The sequence below is a fragment of the Bidens hawaiensis genome, unplaced genomic scaffold (genome assembly GCF_021521415.1).
Source record: "Bidens hawaiensis isolate Kalapana, Puna unplaced genomic scaffold, B.hawaiensis_p1.1 tig00419494_1, whole genome shotgun sequence".
NCBI lineage: Eukaryota > Viridiplantae > Streptophyta > Magnoliopsida > Asterales > Asteraceae > Bidens > Bidens hawaiensis.
The window spans coordinates 443396-462639 of NW_027504880.1; the positions used below are offsets into that span (position 1 = coordinate 443396).

General features: G+C 33.5%; 1 protein-coding gene and 1 pseudogene across 1 annotated transcript; both read right to left on the reverse strand.

Annotated features, from left to right (window-relative positions):
• Positions 1-5743: 5743 nt before the first annotated feature.
• Positions 5744-8536, reverse strand: LOC143609133 (RING-H2 finger protein ATL38-like). Its single transcript, XM_077083977.1, has 3 exons — positions 8271-8536; positions 6757-6854; positions 5744-6229 (listed from the first exon to the last, which is right to left on the reverse strand). The coding sequence occupies exons 1-3, from the start codon at positions 8427-8429 to the stop codon at positions 5890-5892; spliced, it is 597 nt and encodes a 198-aa protein (XP_076940092.1). The 5' UTR covers positions 8430-8536; the 3' UTR covers positions 5744-5889.
• A 2139-nt stretch (positions 8537-10675) lies between these two features.
• LOC143609145 (uncharacterized) lies at positions 10676-18554 on the reverse strand (annotated as a pseudogene).
• Positions 18555-19244: the final 690 nt, after the last annotated feature.

Sequence of the window (19244 nt, forward strand, 5' to 3'; positions counted from 1 at the left end):
CTAGGGTGACAATTAAGGTTTGGGAGCTGGGTTTTATAGTCTCTGGTCTCCTTAATGGTGTTTTTAAGTGAGTCGGGTCTGGAACGTCAAAATCAAGTGTTGTAAAAGAGGTTTTGTTTTCGGAAATTCTATTACATATTTATTACGCCGACCTATACCATAAAGTCATGACTAACAAAAGAACTTGATATGAACACATACAACAAACCCAACTTCTAAAAAACTTTTATTAAGTAGCACGTATGCTCCACAAATTTCAAAACATTTCTAATTCATAAAACAACAACTTTTATTAAACAATAACAAATTGAAAGTAAAGAAAATTAATAACAGCATATAGAAGAAAATGAATAGCATCATAGTACTTGATAACAACACTACCAATGATCTCCATTGTTACATACAACACACACATCGCCCTAAAAGTCTAAAACACAACATGATCAACTCCTCAACGAACTCCAACATCCCAACTTTCTCCACACTCTCTCGTTTTCACGTTTTGTATCCAATAACCATTTTGCCACCATAATAAATAGATTAATGTTTAATACATTGAATCCCCAAGGGTTTGTTCGTCTCGGTTTGAGACGAAAGGTGACAACCCGCGCATGCTTGACTCGACTGAAGCTGGAAGCCTGGAATAAGGGTGTCTGCGGGGATCGAACTAGTTTCGTGAATGGAATCGATGAGATTTGAGAGTGAAGATGGAGTTTGAGAGCTAAAGCCATGTTTGGAAATGAAGGTTGACTGTAGAGTTATGATATCCATGTGGCTAATTTTTCAATTAAGGTGTTATTAGTGTGGTGGGCTAGTTTCAAATGTTACCCTTTTGGTTTATTTGTAACATTGTAAGCCCCTCATGTTATGGGTTTATTGCAGTGTCGCATAATTGTTTATTTTCTTACGAGCTTTCAGTTATTAAGTTCCCGTTCAACAAATGATCAAAATCGCACCATCTATTTATCGACAAATGTCGGCCTTTTTTATTACCGGACTGAACACAGTAAGACTGGCAATTCGCTTAATCCTCTTAGTAACGAAACTAATGAAATGTTAAAATGTTACATAAGGTCTCTTCGTTATTGCATTAAACTATTTTCTCTCTAGAAATGATCGAATCCTTGAATAGTTAATGCGTTAGAGTGTTACGAACAGGGGTGGACATAGGGGGGTTGAGGGGTGTTCGGGACACGCCTCAACTTTCACGGCAAAGTGCAAAATCAATGCAGTTTTTTTTTTTTTTTCATTTTATGTATTCAGATGCCCCTTAATGCCTCTGAGCAAATACTAGAAAAGCCATGGGATCCAATATTTACTTTTTGATACCCGTGAATTTTTTCTTCTAACATCCGTTGCTGGTTACATAGTCATGGAATTAATGGAACACCTGTCGAACTTTAGATGGTTAGATGTTACAAATACCCAATAATCACAAGCTATGAAATCAAACCGTAGTACCATTTAATTTGGTCCGCTACTCCGCTTTCTACTTTCAACGGTTTTATAGTGGTTTATTACTTGTATAATCAATCATTTTTTAGGCATTTGATCTAACATGCTGTATGCTCCTTGTATTCTGGAGATCACTTTCTGATAGAATAGTGGGATTTGTTGAGGACCAATGGCAAGCAAATTCTTGAAGTTTAGGCCAACAATTAAAAAGTAACAAAACCATAAAGGGTAATGATAAATTAATAATCACAACAAAAAAGGAAGTTTCCAACAAACAATAGTGTGAAAGGAACCGGGAGTCTAGGACCTCTTGATTCCAAGACAAACATTATGACAATAAGCTCTAGTAGAAATACAACACGTTAAAGATGTTATAGTACAATTAAGCGGGATTATGTTATACTTCAATAGTTTTTATTTATTCACTTTTTTTCACGACTGTCTTAAAAAATAATAATTTGAAAAAAACCGTGTGGGGGATTTTTGTAAGAAAAATAAAATAAAAATATGTTGCTTATTACAGTGTTTGCCTGATTTTAGTTTTTCTGTTTTTTTGTCCTGGATCACTCTTTCAATTCTTCGATTGAGAGATCAAACTCTAATACTAGGAAAAACTTTCGAGACTAAGCCCCCGAAGTTAAGGGGTTATTTTGCCAAGTTCCTTAGAAGATATAATCGGAGGCCATGTATGGTTAGAGTACGCAGTCAAACAACCACAAGGGCTTCCAGCAGTGATAGATGAAAAAATCATGCTGAAACCCATTGTACCATGTCGGATATCCGAAATTTCGTATACGGATTTGGATATCGAAATCTACTATCCGAAATTTCCGGATATCCGACTTTGAACACCCCTAGCAAGGGGTAGTGCACAAGAAAAAAATCATGCAGAAATGATTGGGTAAGTTTCGACCCGCATGAAAGACGTAATGATCTGGGCAATGTCTTAGAGAGAGGCCTCACAAAATAATTAAAAGAATAAACTGAAAAACATCATAGAAAAAAGGTGTAGATTTTCATAATTGAACCAACATCGTCTTAGGTGCTGTTTGTTTTTTCAGAGGTAAAATGTCTGCAGTCTACGGACCACATCTGCAGACATCTGTAGCAGAAGAGGTGGACCAAGCCTCTGCACTCTACAAGAAGAAGACCGTTTGTTTTTTAACGTCTGTAGGTTGCTAAAACTTTCAATATAAGCTCTATACCAAAAACGCAAATTATCCGGCAACAATTAAAAATATATAAATCCAAATTTTATACCTCTGAACTAGCAAATTAAAAAACTTACATTAAGAATTTTTCACGTGAATGTTTTTTCCTTCAAAAGTTTCTTCAATTGTTTTCAAAAGTAGATAGTTCATACATAATGAATGAAACGAGCCAAAACTCGAGCTTAAAACAACTCACAAGCCGATGACATAAACCTAAACTTTCTACAAACCTTTTTCAACTAAAAACTTTATATAGACTTTTTATAATCTTTAACTTTCTACAAACTTTTTTCAACTAAAAACTAATAATACTTGAACAGTTATGCAAAATTATAATTGAACCAAAAAAAAAAACCTAATCAATTAACAACTCAATTGAACAAATCAATTAACAATAATTCAATTAACAAAATCTTAATAACTTAATTGATATCTGATGGAAATAATGAGTTTAGAAGAGGTTGGAAAACTATAGTCCAAGTCTGCATCAAGAAGAGGGCACGTAGACGTTTTTTAATGACAAGTCTTCAAAAAAACAAACAGTCTGCAGAGGGCAATGTCTGCGCGTGGTCTGCGCGCTGCAGAAAAAAAAGGCCAGGCAAATATTTTGTAAAAAAACAAACATCACCTTATTCTTAAGTTTTAAATTTTAATGCGTTCACATTAGACAAATCACTTACCAAGTTACCATGGTCTTGGCAATAAATTAGTTCTTAAAGCAGTTTGAAAGCAAGACTACAAAAGTCATACCAAACTCTATAAACTATATGGTGTTTGCTTTGACCCTTGATGTATAATTGTATACTGACTAAGTATAAAATGAAAACCCATTTGAGTTGTGAAAACTCTAAGAAACTCATTCTCAACCATATGTTTTTAATTAATGTTTAAATCTTATGGTCCACAATTAAAGTGAATAAAAAATATAAATATAAATATAACTTTTTCCCTCTCCTGAAAACATATATAAAAATTAGTAAAAAAATGTTAAAAAAATAGCAAAACATTTTTTTTTGATGTTTCGATGTTTTGTATTAAATATTACAACATATATTACATGTAACAAAAAAAATGATGTTACATAGGGTTTTCGCGGGTTTTCACAACTCAAATGGGTTTTCATTTTAACCTTACCCATTGTATACTTACTTATATATATATATATATATATATAGGAGAAGTATAGTTTGAAAACCCTCTTGAGTTGAGAAAACCCGTGAGAACCCTATGTAACATCGTTTTTTTTTTGTTACATGTAATATATGTTGTTACATTTAATACAAAACATCGAAAACATAAAAAAAATGTTGTGCTATTTTTTTAGTAATTTTTATATATGTTTTCAGGATAGAGAAAATGTAAATAAACTTTTACATTTTTTATTAACTTTAATTGTAGACCACAAGATTTAATGTTTAATTAAAAACATGTGGTTGAGAATGAGTTTCTAGAGTTTTCACAATTCAAGTGGGTTTTTATTTTAACCTAATATATATATATATATATATATATATATATATGATCAGAATCATGTGAGAAGTTTTTGGGAATTGAGAACTATGAGAACCATTTTGGACCACAAAAAAAACCCAAAAACAAAAAAAATCATAAAACAAAAAAAAACACAAAAATAAAAAAAAGTAAAAACCAAAGTTCTTATTTATCATCCCGGTTTTTAAAAAAATTCTCGGTTTAGCTAAATTATACATATACATATATGTACACACATGTTTTTTTTCCTATACACATATGTATAATTTAAGGTAAATGATAATGTACATATGTGTACATTACATAACTAGAGATTAAATGAAGGTATATATATGTGTATAGGTATAATACGAATTAAAAAGAAAAAAAAATCGGTTTTTTTTTATTATACATATATGTATAATATGTACACACATGTTTTTTCCTATACATATATGTATAATTTAAGGTAAATGATAATGTACATATGTGTATATTACGTAACTAGAGATTAAATGAAAGTATACATATGTGTATAGGTATAATACGAATTAAAAAGAAAAAAAAAATTCGGTTTTTTTTTAATGAAACCGGAATGAAATATAAGAATTTTGGTTTTTTTTACTTTTTTAAAATTTTTTCGGTTTTGTTTGTTTTATAATTTTTTTAGAGGTTTTTTTAGTGGTCCAAAATGGTTTTCAAAGTTCTCAGGTTCTCTTAGGATCCTTACCCTATATATATATATATCATCATCATCATCATCGTACTCAGTATATCCCACCAATAGCAATGCTATGGTAGGGTCTGAGGAGGGTAAGATGTAGACAGTCTTACCTCTATCCCATAGGGATAGAGAGGCTGCTTCCGGTGAGACCCCCGGCTCGATAGTAGTTTTGCATCAAGCCTTGGACATAAGGCACATAGCACTCAATCATCAGGGACACCGGCTGATTGGTGCATGTGCCCTTGTCTTTCGGCTATCAACGCCACCACATGATGCCTGATTAACCTTCCGCCACTTTTAACGTTATTTTCACGAGAATAGTAAAATAACGTCAAAATTAGTGCACTTTTACTTTTGCCCACCCGAGGGTTCACACATATATACATTATATGCGCGCACCGCAAGCAAGGCGTACCTATATATATATATATATATATATATATATTTAATACATTACAATTGTTGCATGTTCCTCTCTAGAATTGGTATATACATCACATCATATAGTTATATTGTAAAGTAGGTTTTGCTTTACATGGGATTTGGAAAGTCATGCTGATCACCTGAAACTGAAGTATTAACAAAACAACTTGATACAAACATGATACAACAAACCCAGATTGATATGAACTTGTTTTGACCCATTACTTGGCCTGCCCATATTGTGTCACTTTTTTATGCAAAATATCATGCAACCGTTCTGGATCAATAAGATCAGTGATAATAACATGATAAGCTGAGACGACATAACATGATAAGTTGACTTGAGACAAAGTCAATACAAAAAAGTCAACTTTCTAGATACATGTATACAATTATGGCAAAAACAAATCTATGTACTTATCAATCTGACTTTTCAATATTTACAGATTCTATAGTAGACAAAACACACAAATTCCTAAAAAGATGACAAACATCATTGGGCCTTGACTTCTTTGACATTTTACCATCACTAAGTTCTTGAATTGCTGCAAACATTGTTTACATCTATAAGTTCTTAAACATCCGATGGGCTTTCAAACAGTTTGTTCACGGATTTTTCGAGCCAGCTGGACCATCATTATCGTTCGTGTTTGAGCTATTTGGTCTCGCTTCATGTATGCTGTCAGTTGACCGTGGCTGACTATTAGTGGTGTGGTCCAACCTATAATCGTAATCTGCTCTTGATGAGAATCCAACGGCTGAACTAAACATAGGTTGCATTGAGCACCGCCTGTCAAATACTTCACGTAACGAGACCCGACAAACGGGACACGTGCAGTGTTGCTGCAGCCATATGTCAATGCATGATGAGTGGAAAAAGTGTCCACATGAGGGAAAAATGCGAAGCGTGTCATCTGCGTGGTAGTCTGAAAGACAAACTATGCATCTACAAAAAATAAAAGAAAATGGCCAAAAAGTCAGTAGTTGAACAAAACTTTTTTAAGATGGAATCTGTTGGATAATATGCAGTTGATAGCTTCTAGTTAAAGAGATTTAAGTATTAACTTGACATTCTACTTCGCTTTCAATATAGATCACATGTCACATCATTGATCCATTGAAGAACAAAACAGTTCAAGAAAAAAGTTTGACCTTTCCAAGTCAAACTGAGCATCTTTCGTTTTGCAACTTCAAGGTGGTTGTGGGAATATAAATTTTGACAAGAAAGTTGAATGTCACTATAGAATCTTGAAAAATAAAAAACTATATAATTGTATAAAGCTTGCATTTTTATAGATCATAAAGATTAACTTCTTCTTATCAAATAGACCAAGACCTTAAAAGCCCACTCTTGTAAGTAGAAACATATTCGTATGTAAAACCGGATTCAAAAATGCAATTTTTGGCTACATTACAGAAAGCATTGGCCTCTTTACAAAGTTCAGTTTAGGTAGTTTTAAAAGGTATACTTACTGAGCATCTTTTACACAAGAAAAGAACGGATCGCTATACTTCTTTGTTGGGAAGCTTGTTGCAACAAAAGAGTCAACGCCGCGCATGCCACGCTCCCGCTTGCAACACAGAAAAGGCAAAAATTAATCATAGATAAACATTTGAGCCGTCGTCGAAAGTAGAAACCATGAAACACAATCATTAGAGCCTTGACCAATTTGTAAAATAGAATAATCGATGAAAAACATAAGTGAAAACACCGGCAGTTTAACACATTCCATACACGAAATCAGGGATGCCAATTCTTGACACGATCAAAAACAAGGCATGAAAATAACCATATTTGAGTTGTCATGTCTAATATATTTAATAAAGAGATCGTGTCAGGGTTGACATGCTTAACTGTTTAATTAAATGGTTCGTGTTAGGATGCCTAGTTTAATCCGTGTAGGTCGTTCAGTCAACCCGTTTACGACATGTTTAACCCATTTACTACAACTTGCCTACCTGTTTAACAGGTTTACAACTTGATTATAACCTTTTACAAACTGTTTGACTCATTTAGATAGACGACTTAAACAAGTAGCGTTCAGGTGACATGATATTTTAAGTATGTCCGGGTTAGGGTTGATATCTGTTGCACGAAATAATCGTTTAGTATAGTCTTTTTTTCAATTTAAAGTTGCACAACTAGATGCTTAATCTGGTAATATTATATTTTTTAATAAATATCTTTATCAACATGGGTACAACTTCATGAATAATCAATCACATGACTGCAAAATTTTAAAAAATTACACCCTTTTATTCACACTTTTGGCCAGCTATTCACAGAAAGTTATTCCTTAAAAACCACTTGTCACACACCCATGTTCATAATACCAGAATTGCAAAGGACAACCAGAACGTTAGCAACTGAATACTTATCTTTATGAGACACTATTTAAAACTTGTTATTTATGACTAATAATAATGGAACAATTATTTAAAAGAAAAAAAATTATCAAGGTTTCAATCTTCATCTTCTTCAAATAATACTCCTAAGAAAATTGAATACCTGACCTATATGGTCAGGGCCTGGCTAGGCAGCCACACAAGGCCCATAACCAGGAGGGTCGGTTTTGGGTTTGTGCTGGCTAGGCAGCCACACAGGGCCCGTTTTTATAACTCGTGCAAGGCCCACAAAAGCTATCAAGCTCTCGGGGACGGCCCTGCCTATGGTTGCATAAGTCGCTAGGCGCTGTCAGGTCGGTCAACTGGAGACTTGCGAGCACTCAGCCCGGTAGGGAAGTACTTGAGAATTACCCGTCAGGTACTTACTACTTACTTATCCTAACCGACCGACCCGAAAATTCTAAAATTTTTGTGGGCCCGCCTTTTTTCGGTGGTTAGTTTTGTTCAAATTGAGCAATTATTATGACCCAACCCGATACCACCGAAAAAAAGGTGAGCCATAGGAAAAGAAAGAATCCTGTATCCGCCACCGGATACGTGTGCTTCTAAATTTAGAGAATTTATAAACTAATAATACTTACAGCGTTTAGATCAGATCCAGAAGACATACGAATAGATCTTCTTGCAGATATGTAATGAATCCGAGCACAGATCAATCTAGTACACACAAAAACTATAAACATAGTACTCACAGTAAACCCGATTACAGTCATCACTAAATTAATCCCAGGAGACTTCATTTCATCAGGTGAACAACCAATCAAGAACTGAAACTGTAATATTCTAAAACTGTTGGTTCTCTAGAACCAATCGATAGTCTGTTGTCTTGTTGATGGGTATATGTTCTTGAAATCTCATTGTTTGTATCATAGACGGACAGATGATGGATTAAGGAGGATAGGATAATTAAAGTGTTTGTAATGATGGGTTGAAATTGTTTATTGATGATTGTGGAGGGTGATGGTGATATTAGAAGAGTCCACAAGAATTGGTGGGTTGTGATTGGGAGGTGACTACAAATCTACAACAGTGCAAGATCGCAGTTTTGCAACAATGAAAGTGATTTGGAGTGGACTCAAGATTTTATAGGGTGGGTGAAACTAGACCCCTTAGGTTATGTCATTGTTTCAATTAGAGCCCGGGATGTATACAAGTAGGGGTGCAAACGAGTCGAGCCCGGGGGTGCAAACGAGTCGAGCCCGGGCTCGACCACGCTTGAAATTGGCTCGTTTCGATATCTATTTTCAAAGCTTGAGCTTGACTCGGGAGTAGATTTTCAGCTCATTTACCATTTATAAATTACTTTTTAAATAATATAATTATTTTTAGATATATTTTTCTATTATAATTTTCTGTATAAATAATATATGCTATTTAGTTATTTTTATAACATTATATATATATATATATATATATATATATAATTAATTAAGAATTATTAAATATATATTTAAAAAAAATTATATAAATGGTAGGCTCGTTTGGACTCGCGAGCCGGATTGAACTCGATAAGTGAAGTTCGGGTTCGTTTATTAAACGAGCTTACTTTTGGGCTCGAGCTCGGGCTCAATTAAGCTTGGCTCGTTCGAACTTTTTAACGAGCGGATCTCGAGCAGCTCGCGAGTAGCTGGACTCATTTGCATCCCTATATACGAGCGGGTCAATGAATGTTTGGTTCATTTACAGGTCTATATGTATATTTGTATATGAACATAGATATAGTGTTATCTAATTGAGTTGGTTGAATTTAAAAGCTATGGAGTCTAGTAAAGTTAATAAAAACTATCGACTCAACTAACTAGTGAGAGTTAGCTTACCAAGCTTTATATTTTACATTAAGGCTTCATTAAGCTTGTGTCAAATTCCTGGTTGAGATAATGACAACTACAACAATAATGGAATGATGAATGAGAATTGTATGAAAAATACATTGAATTATGTTACTTGAAAATTTTTAAGGTAAAATTAAAAAGACTTATTATCGACCTTATGCCCTTGAATCATAGAAAAATTGTAAAATCATGGTTAGGGTTAAAAAAAAGTATCAAACGAGATTGTATGGCCGTGGAAATGGAATGCCCATTAAGAATCATGAAAGACCTAACGAAATCTCAACAACTATGATCCATTCTCAACAGCCTAAGCATAAACAACCACAAGGACTGATGTTGTTGGTTGGCTGATGATTCGGATGAGTTCTCTGTTATAATTTAAAAATATATGTTCAATGCACACCTATACCCGCATAGTTGGATAAAATAGATACTGGTTAATGTCAACTGCATTGGGTAGCCGATGCCGTTGGGTAGAATTCCCACTCGAGATGCATTATGGTGACAGGGTATCAAAACAAACTCTACTGGTTGTGTCTTTTTTGATCAATTAGTGGAATCAACAAATCACCTCCCGCCAACGTGCCCATTTGCGAAAGGAATCTAGAGCCAAATTTGGGCTTGGTGCAAGATTGTCCTCCTCAACTACAAATCGGTGCAAGATCTGGTGTTGGAGACGGGGCAATCTAGTTTTCTTGGAGTCTAAGTTCACTATCTTAAAGTTAAAAATACAGTTTGTTTATTATTTTAATTAATTGTTTTTTTTTGTTTGAGCAGAAGTAGGATTTGTGGGTTATATAAATTCATCAATAGTATTAACAAAAATAGTCGCATAGGTTTTGCTAATATCATGTTCGGTTTCTTGATTAACTTGATCGAATAAGTTCAACAAGTGGCTACCGCAAACAAGATGGTAATCTAAAGTGTCAATTTTACCACCACTTGGGTCATATGGAAGTCTCATAATGATAAAATATTCAACAACAGACCGATATCCGTTGTAAATGTCCTTGATGTATTAAACTTCACAAATTTTCCGTTAGTAAGTTTTATAATTGCTTTGTTTCATGGTATTTTGCTTGTTAGTTGCATGGTATTTTTCTTTATAAAATTACAACTTGAAAAAACAATTTTCAATTCTAATAATCTAATTGTTAACACTCCCATGGAACAATTTGTTTCTCAAATTTCATATCCTAAAAGTCTCTCTCTGTTGTGTTTTCCTTCGTATTAACTTCGTTTTGTTGTTGGCCAACTTCCGACCTTACCTTTTAGAACTTGCTAAACATCTATTGAGTGTTTAATGAGGTCAAAGAAGTGGATGTCTTAGTCATGGTTAGGTGCGCCCATGAATTAAGTTATCATTATGTCAATTGTTTTTACAATCATTTCATTTTGAAGAAATAGTGCCAATTGGGTGACAAGAAAATCTAATATTTCCACATTTTTTAAACATGTATTTTCTTATTTGATAACATAATACTTTTTTTTTTAATTCAAATTTCTTTCACTTCTTAGAATTTGAACCGGAATTTTTTATATTTAAGAGGCTTTGTCTCTATCACTAAACACTAAACCCAAAACTAATATCATAACACCACTTGATGAGGTTCATCTTTCCTTTGCATAATCTTGACAAGTAGAAAAACTAATCAATCAAACAATACAAAACATCAAACTATAATAATTAAGGAAATTATAAAACCAATGGCCGGGTTTTAAATTTCAATATCTTTAATAACCAAGTATATTGGGTCAGTTTCAAATATATTTACGAAATTGAATCAAGTGAATCATTAAAAGCCAACCAATCTAGTGAAGTGATTATATAATTGAACCAAACGTAACATTATACTTTTTTAATAGAAAGTAAAAGTTAAATTCATTAAGCATGGGAATTAGAAATACCAATATGTATCAAGTGTCAAAATCTATTATGTGTTGAAATCTTCTAATTTTGTCAATAGGTGTTCATTAAACTTGGTCCAGATTATTATTAACTCGGTATAGTAAACCTATCTGGTACAACTAATCAATAATTGAGACTGAACATTTATGCTTTCGGTGTTACAGATCTCTTGGAGATGTACAATTTTTTAAAGGTTCTCAAGAAGAAGACGTACATTGCATTATTTTTACTAGGTGTTTATGGAAGACGCGTAATGATTTAGTTTTTAATGAGAAATCTACATTTCTCATCAAGATGGTTGAAGACATTAAGTCTCTTGGTTTCATTAGACAGGGAATCGGTCAAGAAGTCTTTCTCTTTCTATCAGTTGAGAAGTGGAGAAGGTTTAACATTATGCAGCGTGGTTAATCGTAGTTGGTTTGGGTGTTTTGATATTTTGTTCAAGCTCCATGGTTGCCACTTCGGGTTTTTATTAAATTAGTTTAGTTGAAACGTTTAAAAATTAAGACATATTTTGGCAAAATCACAAAAATAGATTTTGTTCAACAACATATCATATTAGGAGTTTAGCTAGGGCAGTTGGCCTTCTGGTCCAATGACAGTTGGTGATGGTAAAGGCTTTGGATCTTGAGGTCCCAGGTTCGAAACCTGATTCAGTGTGGTTTTTCTATAGACTATAGTGGTTGGTTTCTTTGATGGTGTTCTTGAGTGAGTCAAGCCTCAAGAGTCAAAATCTGTATAAATTACTAACATCTTGTCTCAGAAATATTCACTTAGGTGTAGCTCAAAATGCTATTAAAAAAAGGAGCCTAGGGGGTTCGTTCCGTGTGGTTCAAAAAGCAGGCCCCTTTCCATCACAAATCCCCGGATGTTGAGGGTTCATAAACCTAAAGTTTGACCTTGAAATCTTGGGTAAATGTGGGCCAGGCCCAGTGACTAGTATGCTGATCATCCGGAGACCCTGGCTAATAACCCGTGATGAGATTAGTAGATTACATTATGGAAAAAAAATATATTGAATATGAAATTGTGAAAGTTAACTGTTCACATGTGAACGCCTATGTGAAAAGTAGGGGTAAAGCTGTTCCGAATCGTGAGAACTGGAGAACCGGAACCCAACCGTTAGATCCGATCCGGTATTATTGTATTTCGGTTCCGGATCCGGTTCTTAAATATAACGGTTCCCGGTTCGGTTCTGGTTAGAACCGACGGTTCCAGTTATAGAACCGCTAGAACCGAGTTAGGTTTAAACTTTGAAGACTATATTTAAAATTATATTTATTTAGTAGGCTTTCATACTTCCATGTACGAGCGACCATCCATGTTCTCACTTTCCTGGTTACATTTAATCCCTTACAATATTCTAAAGGATAATCATCTTTCATTGCCCTAAATCTGTTTTAAAAAATAATTGTTTTCTAAAATATTTTGAGCTAGTCATTTTAATCGATTCTCAATCTCATTCATTAAAATATTATATGTTGATATAATAATGTTTTATTTTATGGACTGTCGTTTGTTTCTTGCACCATCTAATATTTCATATTTATAATTTTAAATGAAAACCGGTTCTGGCAAGAACCGTTTACACAAGAACCGTTTAACTCGGTTCCGAACTGAACCGGAACCGTTAAAATACGGTTCGGTTCTCGCGGTTCCGAACCGTTGCACAGCCCTAGTAAAAACGGTGAGATTGAAATCTTAGCAGAAAAAAGATGTATTCGGAAATCGGGGTACGTGAATTAGTTGCTTATCGCTTTTATTAAAGCTAATTAATATTTCAAATAACATCTAAAACTTTATATACAAAAACATATAGTCTATTTCTTTAAAGTGTGTTTAATGAAACAACTTTATATATGCAGAAGGGTGAAATAAGTAACTATAAAAAGTTTGTTTTACATTTGATACTTCGTATAGTTTCATTATATGTATCGATGTCATATTATAATTTAAAAAGTATATTATAAAATTTATATTATGCTCTTTAGTTTGATATAAATGTTTGTATACACTTTTATTTGGCTTTTATATGTTTTAAAAAATCATCCATATCCAAATCATGCACAATGGTGTCTAAGAAGACGAGGGTTAAGGCTATTCGTAATGAGGCATTATAGGGATGGATAAAGCCCATACACCATCCTCCTGAGCACTAGATGTGTGTGAAGGGTATGAGCATTTTTCCAATAATGTAATATGTGACTTGAAGTGATAATGATTGAAGAGGCATTAAAGGACATTATTCGGTACACATATTTTTTTTTCCTAATTAAAAAAATGATAATGTGACATAAAATGTCTTTTAATCCGCATTAACCAAAAAAAGTGATGATGTGACAGAAAATTTCTTTTAATTAGCATTAACCATTATGCATTGCTTGAGGGGCAGCCCCCCTCCAATGGTTTCACCTGTTGTTTAAGCAGGGACAATGCGCAACTTTCCAAAATCCAAATAATGGGCGAGCGTGTAAGTTACATAAAATATTTGTAGATTTGATATAATATATGTTGGCTGGCATGTAGTATCTCAGCCTTATATATTTTGTGCGGACTGCGTAGCCTTTTTTTTTTGGAGTTTTAGGTTTGTCATCTCATACGCTAATATTTGTATGAATGTTTTTTCAGGTTGAATGCACATGGACGATTAATTGGTGGTGGTGGGGTCGGTGGTAGTGGTGGATGATGCGGTCGGCTTGGGTTTTGTTATCGAATATGGTTAAAGGGGATGCTGCTGCTATATTTTGTATGTTTGAATAAACATGTAAAAATATAAAATTATCCTTATGTGCTTTGCACATAACCAGATTTAACGAAAAAAATTAACTCGGTTAAGGCAAAAAGACAAAACATGTAATATTTGAAAACAACAAATCTTGTTGATTTTAAAAGTGCATCAAAATTTGGTAAAAAACAAAGGATAAATTTGCAATTTACTTTTGAAAAAGCTAATTTGATAATGAAAAATAATTTAAACAGTGTTAGTAATGTGAAAATGTAAGAATTCGGAGAATTTTTCTTAAGCATCAGTGAACATTTGATATGAGGTATTTTTAAGCCTTAGAACATAAAAGTGTGGATAGTCTTATAAAATCTAAAAAGCCAAGCTATTTAAATAAGTTAATAAAAAGTTTTTCTTAAAGTTGAAATGACCAATTCTATAAAAGATCATGTGATTATACATTATGCATAAAATATTGTGCATTATCCTATAATAAGTGCTATACTTATTGGGATATGATATTCATACACCCTTTAGTTATCCACATACCTTACATATGATTGTATAGGGGCTAAACGATCGTATGAAACCCCATGTTAAAGGGTGTGTGAGTAGGTCAAGGGTGTGTGAATAACCAGTGCCTACTTATTTTGGAAAATAAAATTACTCTCAAAATCTTATCAAGTCATGTCAAACCCTAAAGTAATCATATTACTTGTCTTCATCTTATCCCTTGTATCCTTTTACATTTAAAGTGGAATGCATGATTAATTACTTTACCTTAAATTAATTATTAATGACAAACCTTGGTTGGTGAAAGTTTGAAAAATCACTTGTAGGCCAAATATAAACATACATTATTTAATAAAATGATTAAAAAATAACTAGCCAATGGTTTAATCGTTCAAAAGTGGATTAAAGGCTTGTTATCCTAATTGACCACCTAAAAGTTTGATTTAGAGGAGATATTGTTCTAAAAATATAAGATTTTATATGTTTAATTTTTAATTATTTATAAAATAGAATGTTTCAAAAGGTATATTAGATTACCCAATACCATTATATAATATGGAGTAATTTTAACGATTAATCTTAGAGGCTGTTTGGCAAGTGCTGAATGAGTAAGAGGTCTGAATGATTAAGAGACACTGAATCAGTAAGTGCTAAACCAGTAAGTGTTGTTTGGTTGAACTTCTGAATAACTGTACAGAATGACAATTTTATCCCTGTGAACTATTTCATGCTGAATGAAATATTTATATTTAGTTAAAGCTCTTAATAACTATACCGAATGACCAAACTTTCATTATAATCTACCAAAATGCATCTTAAAACAAACTTTCAAAAACTTCACATCCATGAACACCAACAAACAAAACATTCAAACAACAAAATGTTAATAACTGTACAATTCCATTCACCTTTAAAAACAAAAAAAAAATATATATATATATAGAAATGAAATCTAACCATTAAGAGGCAACCAAACAGCCCCTAAGATGCATTTGGTCATATCTCAAGATTGAGATATGAAATCTGACTATTATTTAGCGATTCTTTTTTTAATATGAAATATGATAATTATGAGTACATTTTATTAAAGTCTAGCAATCAAACACCCAAAAATCTTAGTGAAATTCATGATATAACTTTGAAAATTTTATCAATCCAATCCCTCAACTGAAAAAGTCAAATATTTGATTTCATAAGTCAAATATCCACAAATTTAAACAACTCTAGTAACATTTCAAATAGCATGCCTTTTTTGGAACTTTGCTGAAGACTAAGGTCTTAACAATGGGCGAAACGATTAACTTCAGTGACATTTGTGAGAAACTAGCTTTCGGTTCCAAAAGATTTGATGGACCAAGAAACAAGATTTGAAGAGCCATTCTTTCCCACCCTGCAACAGAATGTTTAAATGGATCAGATGTGCAAAACTACAAGTAAAGTTATGACCTTTGCTATCTTTAGCGAAAAAAAAGACCTTTTTGCCTATTTATCTTGTTAACAACAACCGGTTCTTGAGGGACTTCCTTGCCTTTGCTAAGAATTTTCACAGCTAACCCGTTTTTAGCCGATGCCAACAACGAATTATTGGTTATACACTCGGGAGGCTGCTTCGGCACAAAGATTACAGCGTCGATTACAAGCAAGGTTCTTGACTCTTATGATAAAATGCCACCTCAACATACGGTCCAATTCCTGAAATAAAAACTTCTTATCTAAATCTTGAAATTCGACTAATTGCTAAAGCTAAGATTAAAAGCATTTGGTACTGTAAATAAGGCCTGAAATAATATATCTAAAAGTTGTAATTACAATGCAGGGGCACCGTCAATATATAGGAAAGAAACCCTAAGAAAATGTATTTTAGGCTGACTAGCCATATACTAATAAACCTAATAACTATAACTAACACGGGCATACAGAATGGTGTGTGTGGTTTCTATTACCAACTTCAGGAGAGCTCAGAACCTTCTGTTCAATTTTCTGCAGCCCATGGAGTCGACAGGTCTTTGTGTTCCAAAGTTTTCGCGCGAAAAATACCAAAAAATTATAGTGGTAAATTCAAAGGCCAGCTCCATTGTCGTGGTGGCCACATATATTTGAGCTTGTGGGAACTTTCTAGGAAATGGGCCAACAAAGATTTTATGCTCATAAGCAAATGTAGGCAGGACAATGTACTCTACTGGGCCCCTAATTCCTTCACAAGCTGCATTTTTTATAAAAAATTACAAATGGTAACATGATCATTTGGGAAAATCAAGATTCGAGATTGAATTTTTAGACAAAATTGAAAATATTTTGGACCTGAATGCGTCCTTTGGTTGGAGCAATTGGTTCATCCTCTTGACTTGAGTTTGATGACAGTCTTCCTAATGTTTGTGGAAACACTACTGAATCCCAAAGCCTGTTCTTGCTCAAACAACCATATGCTGTCTTTTAGAGCCTGAAATCATCAGTACTAGTTAAATTTTCAGCTGCAATATTATTACATAACTAACTAGGCATTTCTTCTTGAATTAGCATAAACTCAACATGCTGCCAAACTGCCATAGGCATTTTTTCTGAATTAGCATAAACTCAACATCAATTAGCATATGATTCACGGCATAACCAATCGAGCATTCAAAATTGTGTTGCTGTTAGCACATGCATACTTGCATGCATCTGTAAATATCCTCCTAAAGGCATACACTTTTAGCTTAAGCTCTAAATTCTATATTACGGTTAGGGGTGTTCACGGTTCGGTTTCAAACCGTGAAACCGCTCAAACCGGTCATCGGTTTGGTTTCATGGTTGATTTTTGTTTTTAATTTTTGGTCGGTCGGTTTAAAAATTTTCAAACCATAACGAACGGTTTGGTTCACGGTTTATACCAAAAACCGTTAGTATAAACAGGACCGAACCGTACGATTTAGCATATTTGAGTTTTTGTTATATATTTTATAATGCATATATTTCGTTATCTATATTATATATTTGGTTCAATTAATATAAATACGCGCCAAGTTTATTTTTAGCTTTAACAGTTTACAGTAGCAGCCCCACAATTTAAGTGAATTTTATTTGCTTAATTGATTTGTGATGGTCTTCAGCAAACTCCAGAGTCCCTAAATTTTTTGCTGCCTGTGTTCAAAAGTTAAATTCCACAATTCTTTTCATGAACATCAAATTGAACATCAATTAGCTTAAACTGAATATCAATTAGTCGTTCGAACAATAAACCCTAGCTTCTAGGCCTAGATGTTAGAACCCTGTAGATCGTGAAACAGAAATCGCGACGAGGGGGGACATAAGAGCAGAAATCGAGTAGGGAAATAAATATCATATGAAGAGAAGGAGAAAGAAAGCCAGGGATGGTGGTTGCGTGGGTAAAATTGTCCACTAAATGGTTCAGCTTCAATCTCTAGCTGAGCGATTAAGAGGAAAATGGAGCCATTCAGATGAGTGATTTAAGCAAACCAAACACCCTCACGTCTGAGCGAACCAGACATCTCTTAATAGCCTCATTCGGAGGCAAACAAACACCCCCTTAATTAAAATCTTAAGAAATAATGACTTGGTTTTCTTTAATGTGTAATTGATTAGGGTGGCCAATTCTTTCTTTTTTCTCATTCCTCCCATTCTAACACACATCATCATCATTACACATCATCGTAGCATTTTACATCACTCATGGCCTTCTTTAACCGTTTCAAAACCATGAAAATGTCCATCTTTCGCATTCCTATCTCTCCCTTAGCTTTTATTCAAAATACACCATTTAAAAAAAACTAAACTATTAAAAAGCATTAAAATACTCGAATTTCATTAAGAAAAACAATTACAAGTAATCAAAATGCTAATTGCCGATGTTGGTTATTGATTCTTGAAATATGCTCTTTACAAGATCCATTTTTGTATGAGAAGGTGGTGCGAAGTCGTATAAGAAAATTTTATCAATGTGGTATTTATGAATTATTTTTTTTAACAAATAGTCATTGAGCTGACGACTTTTTTTCTTACCATTCGCCTCTTTCTCTTTGATGTCAACCATCTTTCATCGTGTCGGTAGTGGCGTCGTGATGTCACATGACATCCCCTCCAATGCCGTTGCTATCCCCCCGACCTTAACTTGTTTCAATGTGAAACAAAAACTTTTAGTTTCTGTAAAACTTATTGTGAAATATATATTTGGATTCTTTATATACTTCTAAAATCATGATATCAACTTTAAAAGTTAAAGAAGTTGATTGTTGTCACTAAAGAAACCTATTTGTTCTGAAATTTTCGTTTGCATATAAATAAGGCAAACAATGTGTTTGATACCAGCTTCAAATGATTTAAAGAAATTTTATTAATGCTATATAGGGTTCAATACCTCCTTCTTCTTCTTCTTTTTTTGGTGTGCGTGTGTAGCGTACAAATAGTGACATTGATTAATCCTACATATTCGAAAGTATCACCAATAAAAATAATGTTAGGTACTCACTATATGGCCGTCCCTGAGAATGTGTGGGTATTTATGGACCTTGTGCGAATAAAAAAAATGGGCCCTCATATAAACTTATACACACACAATCAGTGATTGAATGTTAAGTGTGAC